At 47.9% G+C, this 25000-nt stretch overlaps 1 protein-coding gene across 1 annotated transcript in view; it reads left to right on the top strand.

The window, feature by feature from the left end:
- The window catches only part of LOC120035327 (probable E3 ubiquitin-protein ligase HERC1), a gene marked incomplete at its 3' end in the record, with an annotated part of 65406 nt that overhangs the window by 5179 nt on the left and 35227 nt on the right, over positions 1-25000 (top strand). The window contains exons 3-12 of the mRNA XM_038982111.1: positions 902-1093; positions 4483-4704; positions 7993-8166; positions 9117-9231; positions 9571-9691; positions 12024-12195; positions 17614-17730; positions 19060-19300; positions 20763-20877; positions 21362-21413. Of these exons, the coding sequence (XP_038838039.1) occupies positions 902-1093; positions 4483-4704; positions 7993-8166; positions 9117-9231; positions 9571-9691; positions 12024-12195; positions 17614-17730; positions 19060-19300; positions 20763-20877; positions 21362-21413 (1521 nt within the window). The remainder of the gene's footprint in view (positions 1-901; positions 1094-4482; positions 4705-7992; positions 8167-9116; positions 9232-9570; positions 9692-12023; positions 12196-17613; positions 17731-19059; positions 19301-20762; positions 20878-21361; positions 21414-25000) is intronic.

The raw sequence follows: 25000 nt of genomic DNA, 5'->3' as shown, positions 1-25000 counted from the left end.
GGTTTATTATCTCTCTGTCTGTCTCTGTTCTAGATGTGATGTACATGTCAGTTCCTGGTTTATTATCTCTCTGTCTGTCTCTGTTCTAGATGTGATGTACATGTCAGTTCCTGGTTTATTATCTCTCTGTCTGTCTCTGTTGTAGATGTGATGTACGTGTCAGTTCCTGGTTTATTATCTCTCTGTCTGTCTCTGTTCTAGATGTGATGTACATGTCAGTTCCTGGTTTATTATCTCTCTGTCTGTCTCTGTTCTAGATGTGATGTACATGTCAGTTCCTGGTTAATTATCTCTCTGTCTGTCTCTGTTCTAGATGTGATGTCAGTTCCTGGTTTATTATCTCTTTGTCTGTCTCTGTTCTAGATGTGATGTACGTGTCAGTTCCTGGTTTATTATCTCTCTGTCTGTCTCTGTTCTAGATGTGATGTCAGTTCCTGGTTTATTATCTCTCTGTCTGTCTCTGTTCTAGATGTGATGTACATGTCAGTTCCTGGTTTATTATCTCTCTGTCTGTCTCTGTTGTAGATGTGATGTACGTGTCAGTTCCTGGTTTATTATCTCTCTGTCTGTTTCTGTTCTAGATGTGATGTACATGTCAGTTCCTGGTTTATTATCTCTCTGCCTGTCTCTGTTCTAGATGTGATGTACGTGTCAGTTCCTGGTTTATTATCTCTCTGTCTCTGTTCTAGATGTGATGTACATGTCAGTTCCTGGTTTATTATCTCTCTGTCTGTCTCTGTTGTAGATGTGATGTCAGTTCCTGGTTTATTATCTCTCTGTCTGTCTCTGTTCTAGATGTGATGTACATGTCAGTTCCTGGTTAATTATCTCTCTGTCTGTCTCTGTTCTAGATGTGATGTCAGTTCCTGGTTTATTATCTCTCTGTCTGTCTCTGTTCTAGATGTGATCTACGTGTCAGCAGCAGGCAGTATGCTGTGTCAGATCGTCAACAGTCTACTACTACTACCAGTGTCTGTAGCCAGACCTCTGCTGAGCTACCTGCTAGACCTGCTGCCTCCTCTAGACTGTCTCAACAGACTGCTGCCTGCTGCCACACCGCTGGAAGACCAGGAGCTGCAGTGGCCTCTACATGGTGAGGAGATAGAGATAGAGCTGTAGTGACCTCTACATGGTGAGGAGATAGAGCTGTAGTGGTCTCTACATGGTGAGGAGATAGAGCTGTAGTGGTCTCTACATGGTGAGGAGATAGAGATATAGCTGTAGTGACCTCTACATGGTGAGGAGATAGAGCTGTAGTGGTCTCTACATGGTGAGGAGATAGAGCTGTAGTGGTCTCTACATGGTGAGAAGATAGAGCTGTAGTGGTCTCTACATGGTGAGGAGATAGAGATATAGCTGTAGTGACCTCTACATGGTGAGGAGATAGAGCTGTAGTGGTCTCTACATGGTGAGGAGATAGAGCTGTAGTGGTCTCTACATGGTGAGGAGATAGATCTGTAGTGGCCTCTACATGGTGAGGAGATAGAGCTGTAGTGGTCTCTACATGGTGAGGAGATAGATCTGTAGTGAACTCTACATGGTGAGGAGATAGAGCTGTAGTGGCCTCTACATGGTGAGGAGATAGAGCTGTAGTGGTCTCTACATGGTGAGGATATAGAGCTGTAGTGGCCTCTACATGGTGAGGAGATAGAGCTGTAGAGGCCTCTACATGGTGAGGAGATAGATCTGTAGTGGCCTCTACATGGTGAGGAGATAGAGATATAGCTGTAGTGGTCTCTACATGGTGAGGAGATAGAGCTGTAGTGGTCTCTACACGGTGAGGAGATAGAGATAGAGCTGTAGTGGTCTCTACACGGTGAGGAGATAGAGATATAGCTGTAGTGACCTCTACATGGTGAGGAGATAGAGCTGTAGAGGCCTCTACATGGTGAGGAGATAGAGATAGAGCTGTAGTGACCTCTACATGGTGAGGAGATAGAGCTGTAGTGACCTCTACATGGCGAGGAGATAGAGCTGTAGTGACCTCTACATGGTGAGGAGATAGAGCTGTAGTGGTCTCTACATGGTGAGGAGATAGAGATAGAGCTGTAGTGGCCTCTACATGGTGAGGAGATAGAGCTGTAGAGGCCTCTACGTGGTGAGGAGATAGAGCTGTAGTGGTCTCTACATGGTGAGGAGATAGAGATAGAGCTGTAGTGACCTCTACATGGTGAGGAGATAGAGCTGTAGTGACCTCTACATGGTGAGGAGATAGAGCTGTAGTGACCTCTACATGGTGAGGAGATAGAGCTGTAGTGGTCTCTACATGGTGAGGAGATAGAGATAGAGCTGTAGTGACCTCTACATGGTGAGGAGATAGAGATAGAGCTGTAGTGACCTCTACATGGTGAGGAGATAGAGATAGAGCTGTAGTGGCCTCTACATGGTGAGGAGATAGAGATAGAGCTGTAGTGACCTCTACATGGTGAGGAGATAGAGATATAGCTGTAGTGACCTCTACATGGTGAGGAGATAGAGCTGTAGTGGTCTCTACATGGTGAGGATATAGAGCTGTAGTGGCCTCTACATGGTGAGGAGATAGAGATAGAGCTGTAGTGGCCTCTACATGGTGAGGAGATAGAGCTGTAGTGGCCTCTACATGGTGAGGAGATAGAGATAGAGCTGTAGTGGCCTCTACATGGTGAGGAGATAGAGCTGTAGTGACCTCTACATGGTGAGGAGATAGAGCTGTAGTGGCCTCTACATGGTCAGGAGATAGAGCTGTAGTGGCCTCTACATGGTCAGGAGATAGAGCTGTAGTGGCCTCTACATGGTGAGGAGATAGAGCTGTAGAGGCCTCTACATGGTGAGGATATAGAGATAGAGCTGTAGTGGCCTCTACATGGTGAGGAGATAGAGCTGTAGTGACCTCTACATGGTGAGGAGATAGAGCTGTAGTGGCCTCTACATGGTGAGGAGATAGAGCTGTAGTGACCTCTACATGGTGAGGAGATAGAGCTGTAGAGGCCTCTACATGGTGAGGAGATAGCGCTGTAGTGGCCTCTACATGGTGAGGAGATAGAGCTGTAGTGGCCTCTACATGGTGAGGAGATAGAGCTGTAGTGGCCTCTACATGGTGAGGAGATAGAGCTGTAGTGGCCTCTACATGGTGAGGAGATAGAGCTGTAGTGGCCTCTACATGGTGAGGAGATAGAGATAGAGCTGTAGTGGCCTCTACATGGTGAGGAGATAGAGATAGAGCTGTAGTGGCCTCTACACGGTGAGGAGATAGAGCTGTAGTGGTCTCTACATGGTGAGAAGATAGAGCTGTAGTGACCTCTACATGGTCAGGAGATAGAGCTGTAGTGACCTCTACATGGTCAGGAGATAGAGCTGTAGTGGCCTCTACATGGTGAGGAGATAGAGCTGTAGAGGCCTCTACATGATGAGGAGATAGAGCTGTAGTGGCCTCTACATGGTGAGGATATAGAGATAGAGCTGTAGTGGCCTCTACATGGTGAGGAGATAGAGCTGTAGTGGCCTCTACATGGTCAGGAGATAGAGCTGTAGTGGCCTCTACATGGTGAGGAGATAGAGCTGTAGAGGCCTCTACATGGTGAGGAGATAGAGCTGTAGTGGCCTCTACGTGGTGAGGAGATAGAGCTGTAGAGGCCTCTACATGGTGAGGAGATAGAGCTGTAGTGGCCTCTACATGGTGAGGATATAGAGCTGTAGTGACCTCTACATGGTGAGGAGATAGAGCTGTAGTGGCCTCTACATGGTGAGGAGATAGAGCTGTAGTGGCCTCTACATGGTGAGGAGATAGAGCTGTAGTGGCCTCTACATGGTGAGGAGATAGAGCTGTAGTGGCCTCTACATGGTGAGGAGATAGAGCTGTAGTGACCTCTACATGGTGAGGAGATAGAGCTGTAGTGACCTCTACATGGTGAGGAGATAGAGATAGAGCTGTAGTGACTTCTACATGGTGAGGAGATAGAGCTGTAGTGACCTCTACATGGTGAGGAGATAGAGATAGAGCTGTAGTGACCTCTACATGGTGAGGAGATAGAGCTGTAGTGGTCTCTACATGGTGAGGAGATAGAGCTGTAGTGGTCTCTACATGGTGAGGAGATAGAGATGGAGCTGTAGTGGCCTCTACATGGTGAGGAGATAGAGCTGTAGTGGTCTCTACATGGTGAGGAGATAGAGCTGTAGTGGTCTCTACATGGTGAGGAGATAGAGATAGAGCTGTAGTGGTCTCTACATGGTGAGGAGATAGAGCTGTAGAGGTCTCTACATGGTGAGGAGATAGAGCTGTAGTGGTCTCTACATGGTGAGGAGATAGAGCTGTAGTGGTCTCTACATGGTGAGGAGATAGATCTGTAGTGAACTCTCTCTCTGTCTCTCTCTCTCTCTCTCTGTCTCTCTCTCTCTCTCTCTGTCTCTCTCTCTCTCTCTCTCTCTCTCTCTCTCTCTCTCTCTCTCTCTCTCTCTCTCTCTCTCTCTGTGTCTCTCGGTCTGTCTCTCTCTCTGTTTCTCCAGGAGCCCCAGACTTTGTGGACCCTGCTGGGCAGCCCCTGTCCCAGCCGGCCCAGTCCTGGGTGTGGCTGGTGGATCTGGAGCGTACTGCAGCCCTGCTGGTGGGCCGCTGTCTGGGGGGCATGCTGCAGGGAGCACCCCCCTCTCTAGAGGAACAGGATACAGGCTACTGGCTGAAAACCCCCCTGTTCAGCAACGGGCTGGAGATGGAAGTCCCTCAACTAGGTATGAAACACGGCATCGTTAGGATAGATAGTGGAGATATTATATAGGGGTATTATTATATAGGTCTGGGACAGGCATAGTTAGGATAGATAGTGGAGATATTATATAGGGGTATTATTATATAGGTCTGGGACAGGCATAGTTAGGATAGATAGTGGAGATATTATATAGGGGTATTATTATATAGGTCTGGGACAGGTATAGTTAGGATAGATAGTGTAGATATTATATAGGGGTATTATTATATAGGTCTGGGACAGGCATAGTTAGGATAGATAGTGGAGATATTATATAGGGGTATTATTATATAGGTCTGGGACAGGCATAGTTAGGATAGATAGTGGAGATATTATACAGGGGTATTATTATATAGGTCTGGGACAGGCATAGTTAGGATAGATAGTGGAGATATTATATAGGGGTATTATTATATAGGTCTGGGACAGGCATAGTTAGGATAGATAGTGTAGATATTATATAGGGGTATTATTATTTAGGTCTGGGACAGGCATAGTTAGGATAGATAGTGGAGATATTATATAGGGCTATTATTATATAGGTCTGGGACAGGCATCGTTAGGATAGATAGTGGAGATATTATATAGGGGTATTATTATATAGGTCTGGGACAGGCATAGTTAGGATAGATAGTGTAGATATTATATAGGGGTATTATTATATAGGTCTGGGACAGGCATAGTTAGGATAGATAGTGGAGATATTATATAGGGGTATTATTGGGCTCCTGAGTGGCGCAGCGGTCTAAGGCACTGCATCTCAGTGCTAGAGGTGTCACTACAGACACCCTGGTTCGAATCCGGACGTGATTGGGAGTCCCGTTAGGGCGGCGCACAATTGGCCCAGCGTCGTCCGTGTTTGGCCGGTGTACGCCGTCATTGTAAATAAGAATGTGTTCTTTACTGACTTGCCTAGTTAAATATAGGTTAAATAAATTAAATTAAATAACTGTCCTCCCTCTAGATAACTGTATCACATGGCTGTTAGAAGTGGTCCTATCTGATGACTGTATCAGATGGCTGTTAGAAGTGGTCCTATCTGATGTCCTCTAGATAACTGTATCAGATGGCTGTTAGAAGTGGTCCTATCTGATGTCCTCTAGATAACTGTATCAGATGGCTGTTAGAAGTGGTCCTATCTGATGTCCTCCCTCTAGATAACTGTATCAGATGGCTGTTAGAAGTGGTCCTATCTGATGACCTCTAGAGAACTGTATCAGACGGCTGTTAGAAGTGGTCCTATCGGATGACCCTCTAGATAACTGTATCAGATGGCTGTTAGAAGTGGTCCTATCTGATGACCTCTAGATAACTGTATCAGATGGCTGTTAGAAGTGGTCCTATCTGATGACCTCTAGATAACTGTATCAGACGGCTGTTAGAAGTGGTCCTATCTGATGACCTCTAGATAACTGTATCAGATGGCTGTTAGAAGTGGTCCTCTCTGATGTCCTCCCTCTAGATAACTGTATCAGATGGCTGTTAGAAGTGGTCCTATCTGATGACCTCTAGATAACTGTATCAGATGGCTGTTAGAAGTGGTCCTATCTGATGACCTCTAGATAACTGTATCAGACGGCTGTTAGAAGTGGTCCTATCTGATGACCTCTAGATAACTGTATCAGATGGCTGTTAGAAGTGGTCCTATCTGATGTCCTCCCTCTAGATAACTGTATCAGATGGCTGTTAGAAGTGGTCCTATCTGATGTCCTCTAGATAACTGTATCAGACGGCTGTTAGAAGTGGTCCTATCTGATGACCTCTAGATAACTGTATCAGATGGCTGTTAGAAGTGGTCCTATCTGATGTCCTCTAGATAACTGTATCAGATGGCTGTTAGAAGTGGTCCTATCTGATGACCTCTAGATAACTGTATCAGATGGCTGTTAGAAGTGGTCCTATCTGATGACCTCTAGATAACTGTATCAGATGGCTGTTAGAAGTGGTCCTATCTGATGTCCTCCCTCTAGATAACTGTATCAGATGGCTGTTAGAAGTGGTCCTATCTGATGACCTCCCTCTAGATAACTGTATCAGATGGCTGTTAGAAGTGGTCCTATCTGATGACCTCTAGATAACTGTATCAGATGGCTGTTAGAAGTGGTCCTATCTGATGACCTCTAGATAACTGTATCAGATGGCTGTTAGAAGTGGTCCTATCTGATGACCTCCCTCTAGATAACTGTATCAGATGGCTGTTAGAAGTGGTCCTATCTGATGACCTCTAGATAACTGTATCAGATGGCTGTTAGAAGTGGTCCTATCTGATGACCTCTAGATAACTGTATCAGATGGCTGTTAGAAGTGGTCCTATCTGATGACCTCTAGATAACTGTATCAGATGGCTGTTAGAAGTGGTCCTATCTGATGTCCTCCCTCTAGATAACTGTATCAGATGGCTGTTAGAAGTGGTCCTATCTGATGACCTCTAGATAACTGTATCAGATGGCTGTTAGAAGTGGTCCTATCTGATGTCCTCCCTCTAGATAACTGTATCAGATGGCTGTTAGAAGTGGTCCTATCTGATGACCTCCCTGTAGATAACTGTATCAGATGGCTGTTAGAAGTGGTCCTATCTGATGTCCTCTAGATAACTGTATCAGATGGCTGTTAGAAGTGGTCCTCTCTGATGTCCTCCCTCTAGATAACTGTATCAGACGGCTGTTAGAAGTGGTCCTATCTGATGTCCTCTAGATAACTGTATCAGATGGCTGTTAGAAGTGGTCCTATCTGATGTCCTCCCTCTAGATAACTGTATCAGATGGCTGTTAGAAGTGGTCCTATCTGATGACCTCTAGATAACTGTATCAGATGGCTGTTAGAAGTGGTCCTATCTGATGACCTCTAGATAACTGTATCAGATGGCTGTTAGAAGTGGTCCTATCTGATGACCTCTAGATAACTGTATCAGACGGCTGTTAGAAGTGGTCCTATCTGATGACCTCTAGATAACTGTATCAGATGGCTGTTAGAAGTGGTCCTATCTGATGTCCTCCCTCTAGATAACTGTATCAGATGGCTGTTAGAAGTGGTCCTATCTGATGACCTCTAGATAACTGTATCAGATGGCTGTTAGAAGTGGTCCTATCTGATGACCTCTAGATAACTGTATCAGATGGCTGTTAGAAGTGGTCCTATCTGATGACCTCCCTCTAGATAACTGTATCAGATGGCTGTTAGAAGTGGTCCTATCTGATTTATTTTCATTCTGATCTGTTTTATTTATTTGCTGACAAACGATGGCCTGTATTGTGTTTTGTATGTGCCTTAGATAACTGCATCAGCTGGCTGTTAGAGGAGGCCCTCTCAGGTAACGAGGAGCAGAAACCATTTGACTGTACTCTGAGAGCAGACATGAGCGTCCTCGTGGAGCTGGCCCTGGGCTCCACTAAGGAACCCACCAACAGTCTCTGGAGCAACATGCAGGACTACGCCACCAGCAAAGGTACAGGAGGGGGGATTGTAATCTGGATGAACTATAATACATTACAGACATGGTGTGGATTGTATGACAATAGTAGAATGGTTCACAAGTAGTGAACATCCAGTTACTTCCAGATGCAAGGTTCAGAAAAGTCATGAATGAATGCCCCCACTGTGTATTGAGTGATGCCCGCTCTCTGTTGAATTCTCCCACAGTTTATTGAGTGATGCCCGCTCTCTGTTGAATGCTCCCACAGTGTATTGAGTGATGCCCGCTCTCTGTTGAATGCTCCCACAGTGTATTGAGTGATGCCCGCTCTCTGTTGAATGCTCCCACAGTTTATTGAGTGATGCCCGCTATCTGTTGAATGCTCCCACAGTGTATTGAGTAATGCCCGCTATCTGTTGAATGCTCCCACAGTGTATTGAGTGATGCCCGCTATCTGTTGAATGCTCCCACAGTGTATTGAGTGATGCCTGCTCTCTGTTGAATGCTCCCACAGTGTATTGAGTGATGCCCGCTCTCTGTTGAATGCTCCCACAGTGTATTGAGTGATGCCCGCTCTCTGTTGAATGCTCCCACTGTGTATTGAGTGATGCCCGCTCTCTGTTGAATGCTCCCACAGTTTGAGTGATGCCCGCTATCTGTTGAATGCTCCCACTGTGTATTGAGTGATGCCCGCTCTCTGGTGAATGCTCCCACAGTGTATTGAGTGATGCCCGCTCTCTGTTGAATGCTCCCACAGTGTATTGAGTGATGCCCGCTCTCTGTTGAATGCTCCCACAGTGTATTGAGTGATGCCCGCTCTCTGTTGAATGCTCCCACAGTCTCTTTTCATTCAGTGTAATGGAGCCTCAGCAGAGTGTGGACATCCATCTTTCTTTCATGACAATGTAGTGTAGAATAACCAGAGTATTATTCCTGCTGTAATATATAGTAGTGATATCCATGTATTTGTCTTGTGTTCCCAGACTGGGACAATGCCTCTCTCTGTAATGAGACCTTATTGGACACAGTGTCCAGGTTTGTCCTGGCTGCCCTACTGAAGCATACCGGCCTGCTGGGCCAAGCCTGTGGAGAGGGCAGGTAATACTACTGCACACCCATCATGGTCCTGCCTTCCCAATGGCACCCTATTCCCTATATAGTGCACTACTTTAGACCAGGGTCAGTAGGACTCTGGCACCCTATTCCCTATATATAGTGCACTACTTTAGACCAGGGTCAGTAGGACTCTGGCACCCTATTCCCTATATAGTGCACTACTTTAGACCAGGGTCAGTAGGACTCTGGCACCCTATATGGTGCCGTTTGACACATGCTTATTCTGGAGAGTGTTGGTCTCTGCTGCTGCACATGCCTTGTCTATTTCATCTGGCAGGCTGGGTTCACCAGTCAGTGTGTCTCTGTGTGTGTTTCCACCAGGTACCAGCCTTGTAAGACGCTGGCTGAGGTGTACCGTAGTGTCTACAAGGTCAGGAACCGCCTGCTGGCCTGCAAGAACATGGACGTCATCCAGACACGCTCGTCTTCCCGGGAGAGGAGGGTAAGTGACCTGGCTCTTCTTCAGTAACCGGTCCGCTGGTCCATAAAACATCCTTTCAGTCCCACCTCAGGGTCTGCTGCCTTATCCCAAATCAACCCCTAACCCCCTACATCCTAGAGACCCTTCAGTAACCGGTCCGCTGGTCCATAAAACATCCTTTCAGTCCCACCTCAGGGTCTGCTGCCTTATCCCAAATCAACCCTTTACCCCCGACATCCTAGAGACACTTCAGTAACTGGTCCGCTGGTGCTTTTCAGAATGAAGTCCTTTGACCTCTAACCCCCACGGGCCTCAGTTCAATTTAAAGAGATACTTCTGGATGTTTTTCTTACTTCCCCAGAGTCAGATGAACTTGTAGATACTATTTGTATGTCTCTGCGTCCAGTATGAAGGAAGTTAGAGGTAGTTTCGTGAGCCAATGCTAACTAGCGTTAGCACAATGACTAAAGGTCTATGGTATGTACTAGCATGCTAGCAGTGCAACATGCCACTAGTGTCTCCTTGTGATAGTTTGTCACAAAAACCTGGACTTGGCACTGATCAGATTGTTGGTGTTTGTTGACGGGTGTCTTCCACTGTGCCTGATCAGATTGTTTGGTCTTTATTAACGTGTGGCTACTTGTCTTCTCAAGGGGGTAGTAGGAAGCTAGCCAGGCTACTTGTCTTCTCAAGGGGGCAGTAGGAAGCTAGCCAGGCTACTTGTCTTCTCAAGGGGACAGTAGTAAGCTAGCCAGGCTACTTGTCTTCTCAAGGGGGCAGTAGTAAGGTAGCCAGGCTACTTGTCTTCTCAAGGGGGCAGTAGTAAGCTAGCCAGGCTACTTGTCTTCTCAAGGGGACAGTAGTAAGCTAGTCAGGCTACTTGTCTTCTCAAGGGGGCAGTAGTAAGCTAGCCAGGCTACTTGTCTTCTCAAGGGGGCAGTAGTAAGGGGGCAGTAGGCTACTTGTCTTCTCAAGGGGGCAGTAGTAAGCTAGCCAGGCTACTTGTCTTCTCAAGGGGGCAGTAGTAAGCTAGCCAGGCTACTTGTCTTCTCAAGGGGGCGGTAGTAAGCTAGCCAGGCTACGTGTCTTCTCAATGGGGTAGTAGTAAGCTAGCCAGGCTACCTGTCTTCTCAAGGGGGCAGTAGTAAGCTAGCCAGGCTACTTGTCTTCTCAATGGGGCAGTAGTAAGGTAGCCAGGCTACTTGTCTTCTCAAGGGGGCAGTAGTAAGCTAGCCAGGCTACTTGTCTTCTCAAGGGGACAGTAGTAAGCTAGTCAGGCTACTTGTCTTCTCAAGGGGGCAATAGTAAGCTAGCCAGGCTACTTGTCTTCTCAAGGGGGCAGTAGTAAGGGGGCAGTAGGCTACTTGTCTTCTCAAGGGGGCAGTAGTAAGCTAGCCAGGCTACTTGTCTTCTCAAGGGGGCAGTAGTAAGCTAGCCAGGCTACTTGTCTTCTCAAGGGGGCAGTAGTAAGCTAGCCAGGCTACTTGTCTTCTCAAGGGGGCGGTAGTAAGCTAGCCAGGCTACGTGTCTTCTCAATGGGGTGGTAGTAAGCTAGCCAGGCTACCTGTCTTCTCAAGGGGGCAGTAGTAAGCTAGCCAGGCTACTTGTCTTCTCAAGGGGGTAGTAGTAAGCTAGCCAGGCTACTTGTCTTCTCTAGGGGGCAGTAGTAAGCTAGCCAGGCTACTTGTCTTCTCAAGGGGGCAGTAGTAAGCTAGCCAGGCTACTTGTCTTCTCAAGGGGGCGGTAGTAAGCTAGCCAGGCTACTTGTCTTCTCAAGGGGGTAGTAGTAAGCTAGCCAGGCTACTTGTCTTCTCAAGGGGGCAGTAGTAAGCTAGCCAGGCTACTTGTCTTCTCAAGGGGGTAGTAGTAAGCTAGCCAGGCTACTTGTCTTCTCTAGGGGGCAGTAGTAAGCTAGCCAGGCTACTTGTCTTCTCAAGGGGGTAGTAGTAAGCTAGCCAGGCTACTTGTCTTCTCTAGGGGGCAGTAGTAAGCTAGCCAGGCTACTTGTCTTCTCAAGGGGGTAGTAGTAAGCTAGCCAGGCTTTTTGTCTTCTCAGGGGGCAGTAGTAAGCTAGCCTGGTGTGTTATTTGTTTTAAATAAATTTAATATAGTATAGAATATATTATATTTGTTTATTTTAATTCTACCAGTTATCAATTGTTCAACGTTAAAAAAAAAACGTTAAAAATTCTGTGACTTAAGCTATAACGCATAATTTTTGGGCCGTGGTATCGTTTAGGTTTTGTTTCAGTATCGAGTATTGTGATACTAAACCTGATATTCTGGTATCAAAGTCAAAATTCTGGTATCGTGACAACACTTTTAACGGGTGTCCGGTGCTGTGCCCGATCAGATTTCAGACAATCAGGACTCGCTGGAGATGGACCCCCAGGAGCACTCGTTCACGAGGACCATCGACGAGGAGGCGGAGCTAGAAGAGAGGACGGACCGAGAAAGGGAGGATGTGCATCAGGAGCAGGATGAGGAAGAGGAGGAGAGAGAGCACGAAGTCATGACCGCTGGGAGTGAGTAGTTCACTTTACTGCATGGACACAACACTCTCACTGAATGTCCTCCTACCAGACACACACTGAATAGACTGTCACTTAACACACTGCTACCTAGCAGACTCATCTTCCTCTTCCTCATCCTCCCTGAATTCACTTGGACTGAATATGTTTAAGACACTCAGACTGTCACTGAACACACTGCTACCTAGCAGACTCATCTTCCTCTTCCTCCCTGAATTCACTTGGACTGAATATGTTTAAAACACTCAGACTGTCACTGAACACACTGCTACCTAGCAGACTCATCTTCCTCTTCCTCATCCTCCCTGAATTCACTTGGACTGAATATGTTTAAGACACTCAGACTGTCACTGAACACACTGCTACCTAGCAGACTCATCTTCCTCTTCCTCCCTGAATTCACTTGGACTGAATATGTTTAAGACACTCAAGAGCACATGCAGAGAGTGAATACATGGGAGAGGGAGAAGATGGATGCTAGTTTAGATTTAACTGTGACCTTTGGTCCATGTAGAGTCCAAAGCTCGGTCAGTTAAATGAGCCAACCAAGGTGCTGGGTTAATGTGAGAGTACAAACCAACCACAATCAGACTTTGATCTCTATTGCACACCGGGGTTGTATTTCTAGTGAAAAGGATGTCAATGTGATAGCAGTGTAGACTACAGGGTATTACTACAAACTGAAGAGGTGACGAGGCAGTGTAGACTACAGGGTATTACTACAAACTGAAGAGGTGACGAGGCAGTGTAGACTACAGGTCGTTACTTCAAACTGAAGAGGTGACGAGGCAGTGTAGACTACAGGGTATTACTACAAACTGAAGAGGTGACGAGGCAGTGTAGACTACAGGGTATTACTACAAACTGAAGAGGTGACGAGGCAGTGTAGACTACAGGTCGTTATTACAAACTGAAGAGGTGACGAGGCAGTGTAGACTACAGGGTATTACTACAAACTGAAGAGGTGACAAGGCAGTGTAGACTACAGGGTATTACTACAAACTGAAGAGGTGACGAGGCAGTGTAGACTACAGGGTATTACTACAAACTGAAGAGGTGACGAGGCAGTGTAGACTACAGGGTATTACTACAAACTGAAGAGGTGACGAGGCAGTGTAGACTACAGGGTATTACTACAAACTGAAGAGGTGACGAGGCAGTGTAGACTACAGGGTATTACTACAAACTGAAGAGGTGACGAGGCAGTGTAGACTACAGGGTATTACTACAAACTGAAGAGGTGACGAGGCAGTGTAGACTACAGGGTATTACTACAAACTGAAGAGGTGACGAGGCAGTGTAGACTACAGGGTATTACTACAAACTGAAGAGGTGACGAGGCAGTGTAGACTACAGGGTATTACTACAAACTGAAGAGGTGACGAGGCAGTGTAGACTAAAGGTCGTTACTACAAACTGAAGAGGTGACGAGGCAGTGTAGACTACAGGGTATTACTACAAACTGAAGAGGTGACGAGGCAGTGTTGACTACAGGTCGTTACTACAAACTGAAGAGGTGACGAGGCAGTGTAGACTACAGGTCGTTACTACAAACTGAAGAGGTGACGAGGCAGTGTAGACTAAAGGTCGTTACTACAAACTGAAGAGGTGACGAGGCAGTGTAGACTACAGGTCGTTACTACAAACTGAAGAGGTGACGAGGCAGTGTAGACTACAGGTCGTTACTACAAACTGAAGAGGTGACGAGGTAGTGTAGACTACAGGTCGTTACTACAAACTGAAGAGGTGACGAGGCAGTGTAGACTACAGGTCGTTACTACAAACTGAAGAGGTGACGAGGCAGTGTAGACTACAGGTCGTTACTACAAACTGAAGAGGTGACGAGGCAGTGTAGACTACAGGTCGTTACTACAAACTGAAGAGGTGACGAGGCAGTGTAGACTACAGGTCGTTACTACAAACTGAAGAGGTGACGAGGCAGTGTAGACTAAAGGTCGTTACTACAAACTGAAGAGGTGACGAGGCAGTGTAGACTACAGGTCGTTACTACAAACTGAAGAGGTGACGAGGCAGTGTAGACTAAAGGTCGTTACTACAAACTGAAGAGGTGACAAGGCAGTGTAGACTACAGGGTATTACTACAAACTGAAGAGGTGACGAGGCAGTGTAGACTACAGGGTATTACTACAAACTGAAGAGGTGACGAGGCAGTGTAGACTACAGGGTATTACTACAAACTGAAGAGGTGACGAGGCAGTGTAGACTACAGGTCGTTACTACAAACTGAAGAGGTGACGAGGTAGTGTAGACTACAGGTCGTTACTACAAACTGAAGAGGTGACGAGGCAGTGTAGACTAAAGGTCGTTACTACACACTGAAGAGGTGACGAGGCAGTGTAGACTACAGGGTATTACTACAAACTGAAGAGGTGACGAGGCAGTGTAGACTACAGGGTATTACTACAAACTGAAGAGGTGACGAGGCAGTGTAGACTACAGGGTATTACTACAAACTGAAGAGGTGACGAGGCAGTGTAGACTACAGGGTATTACTACAAACTGAAGAGGTGACGAGGCAGTGTAGACTACAGGTCGTTACTACAAACTGAAGAGGTGACGAGGCAGTGTAGACTACAGGGTATTACTACAAACTGAAGAGGTGACGAGGCAGTGTAGACTACAGGGTATTACTACAAACTGAAGAGGTGACGAGGCAGTGTAGACTACAGGTCGTTACTACAAACTGAAGAGGTGACGAGGCAGTGTAGACTACAGGGTATTACTACAAACTGAAGAGGTGACGAGGCAGTGTAGACTACAGGGTATTACTACAAACTGAAGAGGTGACGAGGCAGTGTAGACTACAGGGTATTACTACAAACTGAAGAGGTGACGAGGCAGTGTAGACTACAGGTCGTTACTACAAACTGAAGAGGTGACGAGGCAGTGTAGACTAAAGGTCGTTACTACAAACTGAAGAGGTGACGAGGCAGTGTAGACTACAGGTCGTTACTACAAACTGAAGAGGTGACGAGGCAGTGTAGACTAAAGGTCGTTACTACAAACTGAAGAGGTGACAAGGCAGTGTAGACTACAGGGTATTACTACAAACTGAAGAGGTGACGAGGCAGTGTAGACTACAGGTCGTTACTACAAACTGAAGAGGTGACGAGGCAGTGTAGACTACAGGTCGTTACTACAAACTGAAGAGGTGACGAGGAAACCGTGGTCAACAGCTTCAGTAACAGCTGAAAACACACATTCAGTGTGTTGACCTGTAGTGTGTGGTGTTGACCTGTAGTGTGTGGTGTTGACCTGTAGTGTGTGGGGTTGACCTGTAGTGTGTGGGGTTGACCTGTAGTGTGTGGTGCTGACCTGTAGTGTGTGGGGTTGACCTGTAGTGTGTGGTGCTGACCTGTAGTGTGTGGTGCTGACCTGTAGTGTGTGGTGCTGACCTGCAGTGTGTGGTGTTGACCTGTAGTGTGTGGTGTTGACCTGTAGTGTGTGGTGCTGACCTGCAGTGTGTGGTGCTGACCTGCAGTGTGTGGTGCTGACCTGCAGTGTGTGGTGCTGACCTGTAGTGTGTGGTGCTGACCTGTAGTGTGTGGTGCTGACCTGCAGTGTGTGGTGCTGACCTGCAGTGTGTGGTGCTGACCTGCAGTGTGTGGTGCTGACCTGTAGTGTGTGGTGCTGACCTGCAGTGTGTGGTGCTGACCTGTAGTGTGTGGTGCTGACCTGCAGTGTGTGGTGTTGACCTGTAGTGTGTGGTGCTGACCTGTAGTGTGTGGTGCTGACCTGCAGTGTGTGGTGCTGACCTGCAGTGTGTGGTGCTGACCTGTAGTGTGTGGTGCTGACCTGTAGTGTGTGGGGTTGACCTGTAGTGTGTGGTGCTGACCTGTAGTGTGTGGTGCTGACCTGCAGTGTGTGGTGCTGACCTGCAGTGTGTGGTGTTGACCTGCAGTGTGTGGTGCTGACCTGCAGTGTGTGGTGCTGACCTGCAGTGTGTGGTGTTGACCTGCAGTGTGTGGTGCTGACCTGCAGTGTGTGGTGCTGACCTGTAGTGTGTGGTGCTGACCTGTAGTGTGTGGTGCTGACCTGTAGTGTGTGGTGCTGACCTGCAGTGTGTGGTGCTGACCTGCAGTGTGTGGTGTTGACCTGTAGTGTGTGGTGTTGACCTGTAGTGTGTGGTGCTGACCTGTAGTGTGTGGTGCTGACCTGTAGTGTGTGGTGCTGACCTGTAGTGTGTGGTGCTGACCTGCAGTGTGTGGTGCTGACCTGTAGTGTGTGGTGTTGACCTGCAGTGTGTGGTGCTGACCTGCAGTGTGTGGTGCTGACCTGTAGTGTGTGGTGCTGACCTGCAGTGTGTGGTGCTGACCTGTAGTGTGTGGTGCTGACCTGTAGTGTGTGGTGTTGACCTGTAGTGTGTGGTGCTGACCTGTAGTGTGTGGTGCTGACCTGTAGTGTGTGGTGCTGACCTGTAGTGTGTGGTGCTGACCTGTAGTGTGTGGTGCTGACCTGTAGTGTGTGGTGCTGACCTGTAGTGTGTGGTGCTGACCTGTAGTGTGTGGTGCTGACCTGTAGTGTGTGGTGCTGACCTGCAGTGTGTGGTGCTGACCTGCAGTGTGTGGTGCTGACCTGCAGTGTGTGGTGCTGACCTGCAGTGTGTGGTGCTGACCTGCAGTGTGTGGTGCTGACCTGTAGTGTGTGGTGCTGACCTGCAGTGTGTGGTGCTGACCTGCAGTGTGTGGTGCTGACCTGTAGTGTGTGGTGCTGACCTGTAGTGTGTGGTGCTGACCTGTAGTGTGTGGTGCTGACCTGCAGTGTGTGTGTACCAGTGTGGTGCTGACCTGTAGTGTGTGGTGCTGACCTGCAGTGTGTGTGTACCAGTGTGGTGCTGACCTGTAGTGTGTGTGTACCAGTTTGGCAGGTTTTGGCCTCGTTGCTGCTTGCCACGTTTATTTACATCTGTCTCTGTAACTCTGGATACGCCAAGGAGAACCGTTGGAACCCCCTCCTGGCCCTTGGACAAGTTCAATAATATTAGATTTGTTGTGTTTTAAAGGGAATTTAAAGGGAAATTTAAAGGGAATTTGCTCCAAAACAAATCTGTGGGGACTATTATGAGAAGGAATGAGGACTTGTATTCACGGTTCAAATAGCACCTAGCTCCTTCTCCTGACCTCCGACCCTACGCCGCTACCAGTTCAAACCCAATCGGTGTAATCAATAGTAGGGCTATGGCTCCACCTAGCCGACCAATGGGCGCCCAAAGGTACAGGGATAGGACAAGGGGACCTGGGTTATACAGCCTTGAATGAGTCTTACTGTAGTCTGGCAGGACTAGCATGGGTTAGAGCCTCATTAAACCTACGTCACGGCGTGGTTTAACCCGGCTTCCTTTAACCCGGCGCCCTGTGTGATGTCTCTGTGTCTGTCTGTCGCACGGCACAGAAATCTTTCAATGTTTCCTCTCAGCGCGGGAGGCGGCGAGGAGCCGGGAAAGGGAGAGGGCCAGCAGCAGCGCCGGGGGAGGCCTGACCTCAGGAGGAACCAGAGGAGTTGGGGGAGGTAAGGGAAGGAGGAGGAGATGGAGGGGGTGGTGGTGGAGGGGTGGGGTGGAGGAGGACATGGAGGGGGTGGAGGAGGAGTGGGCAAGGGAATGAGGGGGTGGAGGAGGAGGAGGAGATGGAGGAGGAGGGGGTGGTGGTGGAGGGGTGGGGTGGAGGAGGACATGGAGGGGGTGGAGGAGGAGGAGGAGTGGGCAAGGGAATGAGGGGGTGGAGGAGGAGGAGGAGATGGAGGAGGAGGGGGTGGTGGTGGAGGGGTGGGGTGGAGGAGGACATGGAGGGGGTGGAGGAGGAGGAGGAGTGGGCAAGGGAATGAGGGGGTGGAGGAGGAGGAGGAGATGGAGGAGGAGGGGGTGGTGGTGGAGGAGAAGGGGGCGGAGGTGGGGGTGGGGGAGGAGGAGGATATTGTCAGTGTAATATAATATAAAATAATATGATATAATATAACATAACATAATATGATATAACATAACATAATGTGATATGATATAATATAATATGATATAATGTAATATGATATAATGTAATATAATATGATATAATTTGATATAACATAACATAATATAATATAACATAACATAATATGATATAACATAACATAATATGATATAACATAATATAACATAATATAATATAACAGAATATTACATAATATAACATAATATAACATAATATGATATAATATAACATAATATAGCTTAATATAATATGATATAATATAACATAATATAACGTATAATATGATATAATATAACATAATATAACGTATAATATAACATAATATGATATGATATGTAACTATGAGGAGGTGGGGAAGGTTATTTTGAGTGTAATATGATATAATATATGATATGATATAACATAATATGATATAACATAATATAATATGATATAACATAATATGATATGATATAACATAATATAATATGATATAACATAATATGATATGATATAACATAATATAATATGATATAACATAATATGATATGACATAACATAATATAACATAATATGATATAATATAACATAATATAATATGACATAACATAATATAACATAATATGATATAATATAACATAACATAATATAATATAAAATGTAACTGCCATTTAGCAGATGCTTTTATCCAAAGTGACTTACAGTTTGCTGTTGTTGTTCCCATATGGTTGCTTATTATAAAATGCCTTTGGTTTAGGTTTTATAAAAGCAACAGACCACTCTAAATATTCAACGTTCTTCAGACTGATAGTTCAGGACAGCTGTAGGTAGCATCCCATTTCTCCTGTGTAAAATGACCCTTTCTATATTAATAGTGTGTTCTTGTTATTAGGGGAGGAGGAGGCCACGACATCCCAGGAGGAGCAGCACGGGAGAGACGGCTGTACAGGGCCGCCTGAGGGACAGGACCTGTACACGGCCGCCTGTAACTCTGTGGTGCACCGCTGTGCTCTGCTGGTGCTGGGGGTCAGCCCGGTACTGGGGGAACTGGGGAAGCAGCACCAGGACGAGGGACACGGCAGCTTCCAGTCAGCCGGCCAGGGACAGCAGGACGGGACGGGCTTCATGACCAGGTCAGAACACAACTTATATGACTGTCTGGTCTGTCTAGTACTGACTGTGGTCTGTGTAGTACTGACTGTATGTTCTGTGTAGTACTGACTGTATGGTCTGTGTAGTACTGACTGTATGTTCTGTGTAGTACTGACTGTATGGTCTGTGTAGTACTGACTGTTCTGGTCTGTGTAGTACTGACTGTATGGTCTGTGTAGTACTGACTGTCTGTTCTGTGTAGTACTGACTGTATGGTCTGTGTAGTACTGACTGTTCTGGTCTGTGTAGTACTGACTGTCTGTTCTGTGTAGTACTGACTGTTCTGGTCTGTGTAGTACTGACTGTATGGTCTGTGTAGTACTGACTGTATGGTCTGTGTAGTACTGACTGTTCTGGTCTGTGTAGTACTGACTGTATGGTCTGTTCTGTGTAGTACTGACTGTCTGTTCTGTCTAGTACTGTCTGTATGGTCTGTTATGTGTAGTACTGACTGTATGGTCTGTGTAGTACTGACTGTATGTTCTGTGTAGTACTGACTGTCTGTTCTGTGTAGTACTGACTGTCTGTTCTGTGTAGTACTGACTGTATGGTCTGTGTAGTACTGACTGTTCTGGTCTGTGTAGTGCTGACTGTATGGTCTGTTCTGTGTAGTACTGACTGTCTGTTCTGTCTAGTACTGTGTATGGTCTGTTATGTGTAGTACTGACTGTATGGTCTGTGTAGTACTGACTGTATGTTATGTGTAGTACTGACTGTATGGTCTGTGTAGTACTGACTGTCTGTTCTGTGTAGTACTGACTGTCTGTTCTGTCTAGTACTGTCTGTATGGTCTGTTATGTGTAGTACTGACTGTATGGTCTGTGTAGTACTGACTGTATGGTCTGTGTAGTACTGACTGTCTGTTATGTGTAGTACTGACTGTCTGTTATGTGTAGTACTGACTGTCTGTTCTGTGTAGTACTGACTGTCTGTTCTGTGTAGTACTGACTGTCTATTCTGTGTAGTACTGACTGTCTGTTCTGTGTAGTACTGACTGTCTGTTCTGTGTAGTACTGACTGTCTGTTCTGTGTAGTACTGACTGTGTTCTGTGTAGTACTGACTGTGGTCTCTGTGGTCTCTGTCCTCTGTTATGTGTAGTACTGACTGTGGTCTGTGTAGTACTGACTGTGTTCTGTGTAGTACTGACTGTGGTCTCTGTGGTCTCTGTCCTCTGTTATGTGTAGTACTGACTGTGGTCTGTGTAGTACTGACTGTGGTCTCTGTGGTCTCTGTCCTCTGTTATGTGTAGTACTGACTGTGGTCTCTGTGGTCTCTGTCCTCTGTTATGTGTAGTACTGACTGTGGTCTGTGTAGTACTGACTGTGTTCTGTGTAGTACTGACTGTGTTATGTGTAGTACTGACTGTGGTCTCTGTGGTCTCTGTCCTCTGTTATGTGTAGTACTGACTGTGGTCTCTGTGGTCTCTGTCCTCTGTTATGTAGGAGTGAGAGTCTGAGTACAGAGAGCTGTTCGGCCCAGTCCAGTCCCAACTACAGGCTGATGAAGTCCAGGAGCGAATCAAATCTTTCCCTGTCTGATGAGGAGGGATGCTCTGTGGTCAGTCACTACACTGGGCCTCCTTCTGTCTGCCTACCTTTGTCTGTCTTCTCTCTCTCTCATCTCTTCATATCTAATTTATCTCTCTCATCACTCTCTTTCTCTCTCTCTCTCTCTCTCTCTCTCTCTCTCTCTGTCTCTCTCTCTGTGTCTCCCCCCTCTCTCTATGTGTGTCTCTCTCTGTCTCCCCCTTCTCTCTCTCTCTCTCTCCCTCTCTCTCTCTCTCTGTGTCTCCCCCTTCTCTCTCTCTCTCTCTCTCTCTCTCTCTCCCTCTCTCTCTCTCTCTCTCTCTCTCTCTCTCTCTCTCTCTCTCTCTCTCTCTCTCTCTCTCTCTGTGTCTCCCCCTTCTCTCTCTCTGTCTCTCCCCCTCTATCAGCGTAAAGGCATGTTCTGTTTAAACCAAGTTCCCACTAAGACGTTCTACTGATGTTCATAGTAGTGATTATTAAAATGTAACTTAGTGTTTTTCTGTCCTCTATTTCAGAGTGGCAGGAGAAACGTTGATGTGGACCTGGCGTTTTCTCATAAAAAGAGAGGTAAGGAATAATGACTGTACAATCAGTAACTGCATTAGATGCTTGTCACGATCGTCTATGGGTGAGAGAGAGGACCAAGGCGCAGCGTGTGCAAAATACATTCTCTTTTATTTAGAGAAGGGAAAAACACGAAACGAACACTGAATACAAACTAAACAAAACAACAAACGACCGTGAAGCTAACGACGTAAGTGCACAGACAAGCAACAAACGTTCAACATAGACAATTACCCACAAAACCCAAATGCCTATGACTGCCTTAAATATGGCTCTCAATCAGAGACAATAAACCACAGCTGCCTCTAATTGAGAACCAATCTAGGCAGCCATAGACATACAAACACCTAGACAAGACACTGACCCATAAACCCTACAAAACCCCTAGACAATACAAAAACACATACATTCCCCATGTCACACCCTGACCTAACTAAAATAATAAAGAAAACAAAGAATACTAAGGCCAGGGCGTGACAGTACCCCCCCCCCCCCCCCCCCCCCCAAAGGTGCGGACTCCGGCCGCACAACCTGACATTGAAGGGGAGGGTCCGGGGTGGGCCTTATTATGGCGGCGGCTCGGGTGCGGGACGTGGCACCCACTCCACCATTGTCAATACCCGCTTTGGTGGCGCCTCTGGAGCGGCGACCCTTGTAGCAAGTCCCGGACTGAAGACCATCCCAGAGGGCGCCACCGGACGGATGGGTAGCTCTGGACTGACGGGTAGCTCCGGACTGAGGGGTAGCTCCGGACTGAGGGACGGCAGCTCCGGACTGAGGGACGGCAGCTCATGGCTGGCTGACGGATCTGGCTGCTCATGGCTGGCTGACGGATCTGGCTGCTCATGGCTAGCTGACGGATCTGGCTGTTCATGGCTGGCTGACGGATCTGGCTGCTCATGGCTGGCTGACGGATCTGGCTGCTCATGGCTGGCTGACGGATCTGGCTGATCATGGCTGGCTGACGGATCTGGCTGCTCATGGCTGGCTGACGGATCTGGCTGCTCATGGCTGGCTGACGGATCTGGCTGCTCATGGCTGGCTGGCGGATCTGGCTGCTCATGGCTGGCTGGCGGCTCTGGCAGATCCTGGCTGGCTGGCGGCTCTGGCAGATCCTGGCTGGCTGGCGGCTCTGGCAGATCCTGGCTGACTGGCGGCTCTGGCAGATCCTGGCTGACTGGCGGCTCTGGCAGATCCTGGCGGCTCTGGCAGATCCTGGCTGACTGGCGGCTCTGGCGGATCCTGGCTGACTGGCGGCTCTGGCGGATCCTGGCTGACTGGCGGCTCTGGCGGATCCTGGCTGACTGGCGGCTCTGGCGGATCCTGGCTGACTGGCGGCTCTGGAGGATCCTGGCTGACTGGCGGCTCTGGCGGATCCTGGCTGACTGGCGGCTCTGGCGGCTCCTGACTGACGGAAGGCTCTGACGGCTCGGGACAGATGGGCGGCTCTGACGGCTCGGGACAGACGGGCGGCTCTAATGGCTCGGGACAGACGGATGGCTCTAATTGCTCGGGACAGACGGATGGCTCAGATGGCGCTGGGCAGACGGATGGCTCAGATGGCGCTGGGCAGACGGATGGCTCAGATGGCGCTGGGCAGACGGGCAGTTCAGGCGCCGCTGGGCAGACGGCAGACTCTGGCCGGCTGAGGCGCACTGTAGGCCTGGTGCGTGGTGCCGGAACAGGTGGTACCGGGCTGGGGACACGCACCTGAAGGCTAGTGCGGGTAGAAGGAACAGGGCATACTGGACCCTGGAGACGCACATTTGGCCTAGTGCGTGGTGCCGGCACTGGTGGTACCGGGCTGGGGACACGCATCTCAGGGCTAGTGCAGGGAGCAGCAACAGGACGCACAGGACTCTGGAGACGCACAGGAGGCTTGGTGCGTGGTGCCGGAACTGGTGGTACCGGGCTGGAGACACGCACCATAGGGCGAGTGCGTGGAGGAGGAACAGGGCTCTGGAGACACACTGGAAGCCTGGTGCGTGGTGTAGGCACTGGTGGTACTGGGCTGGGGCGGGGAGGTGGCGCCGGAAATACCGGACCGTGCAGGCGTACTGGCTCCCTTGAGCACTGAGCCTGCCCAACCTTACCTGGTTGTATGCTCCCCGTCGCCCGACCAGTGCGGGGAGGTGGAATAACCCGCACCGGGCTATGTAGGCGAACCGGGGACACCATGCGTAAGGCTGGTGCCATGTAAGCCGGCCCGAGGAGACGCACTGGTGGCCAGATGCGTTGGGCCGGCTTCATGACATCCGGCTCAATACTCAATCTAGCCCGGCCGATACGAGGAGCTGGTATGTACCGCACCGGGCTATGCACACGTACAGGAGACACCATGCGCTCTACTGCGTAACACGGTGTCTGCCCGTACTCTCGCTCTCCACGGTAAGTACAGGGAGTAGGCGCAGGTTTCCTACCTGACTTCGCCACACTCCCTTTTAACCCCCCCCAATACATTTTTTGGGCTGACTCACAGGCTTCCTACCGCGTCTTCGTGCTGCCTCCATTCGCCGGTATCCCTCCTCGCACTGCGCCAGAGAATCCCAGGCGGGCTCCGGCACTCGCCCTGGGTCGATCGCCCACCTGTCGATCTCCTCCCACGTAGTGTAGCCCATATCCTGCTCCCTTTGCCATAAATCCTGTGTGTATTGCTCCTGTTGCCGCTTGACACGCCGCTTGGTCCGATTCAGGTGGGTAATTCTGTCACGATCGTCTATGGGTGAGAGAGAGGACCAAGGCGCAGCGTGTGCAAAATACATTCTCTTTTATTTAGAGAAGGGAAAAACACGAAAACGAACACTGAATACAAACTAAACAAAACAACAAACGACCGTGAAGCTAACGACGTAAGTGCATAGACAAGCAACAAACGTTCAACATAGACAATTACCCACAAAACCCAAATGCCTATGGCTGCCTTAAATATGGCTCTCAATCAGAGACAATAAACCACAGCTGCCTCTAATTGAGAACCAATCTAGGCAGCCATAGACATACAAACACCTAGACAAGACACTGACCCATATACCCTACAAAACCCCTAGACAATACAAAAACACATACATTCCCCATGTCACACCCTGACCTAACTAAAATAATAAAGAAAACAAAGAATACTAAGGCCAGGGCGTGACAATGCTACTTAACCAGTACTGCTGTATGACAGCCCTCTGCTTCAGTGTAAATGTGTTTTCCTTCAGTGTAAATGTGTTTTCCTTCAGTGTAAATGTGTTTTCCTTCAGTGTAAATGTGTTTTCCTTCTGTGTAAATGTGTTTTCCTTCTGTGTAAATGTGTTTTCCTTCAGTGTATCAGTGTAAATGTGTTTTCCTTCAGTGTATCTGTGTAAATGTGTTTTCCTTCAGTGTAAATGTGTTTTCCTTCAGTATAAATGTGTTTTCCTTCTGTGTAAATGCTTTTTCCTTCAGTGTAAATGTGTTTTCCTTCAGTGTAAATGTGTTTTCCTTCAGTGTATCTGTGTAAATGTGTTTTCCTTCAGTATAAATGTGTTTTCCTTCAGTGTAAATGTGTTTTCCTTCAGTGTAAATGTGTTTTCCTTCAGTGTAAATGTGTTTTCCTTCAGTATAAA

Source organism: Salvelinus namaycush, unplaced genomic scaffold (genome assembly GCF_016432855.1).
Source record: "Salvelinus namaycush isolate Seneca unplaced genomic scaffold, SaNama_1.0 Scaffold1028, whole genome shotgun sequence".
In the NCBI taxonomy this organism is placed as follows: Eukaryota; Metazoa; Chordata; class Actinopteri; order Salmoniformes; family Salmonidae; genus Salvelinus; species Salvelinus namaycush.
The sequence above is the reverse complement of the archived record's forward strand: the minus strand, read 5'-3'. Positions and strand labels throughout refer to the sequence as shown.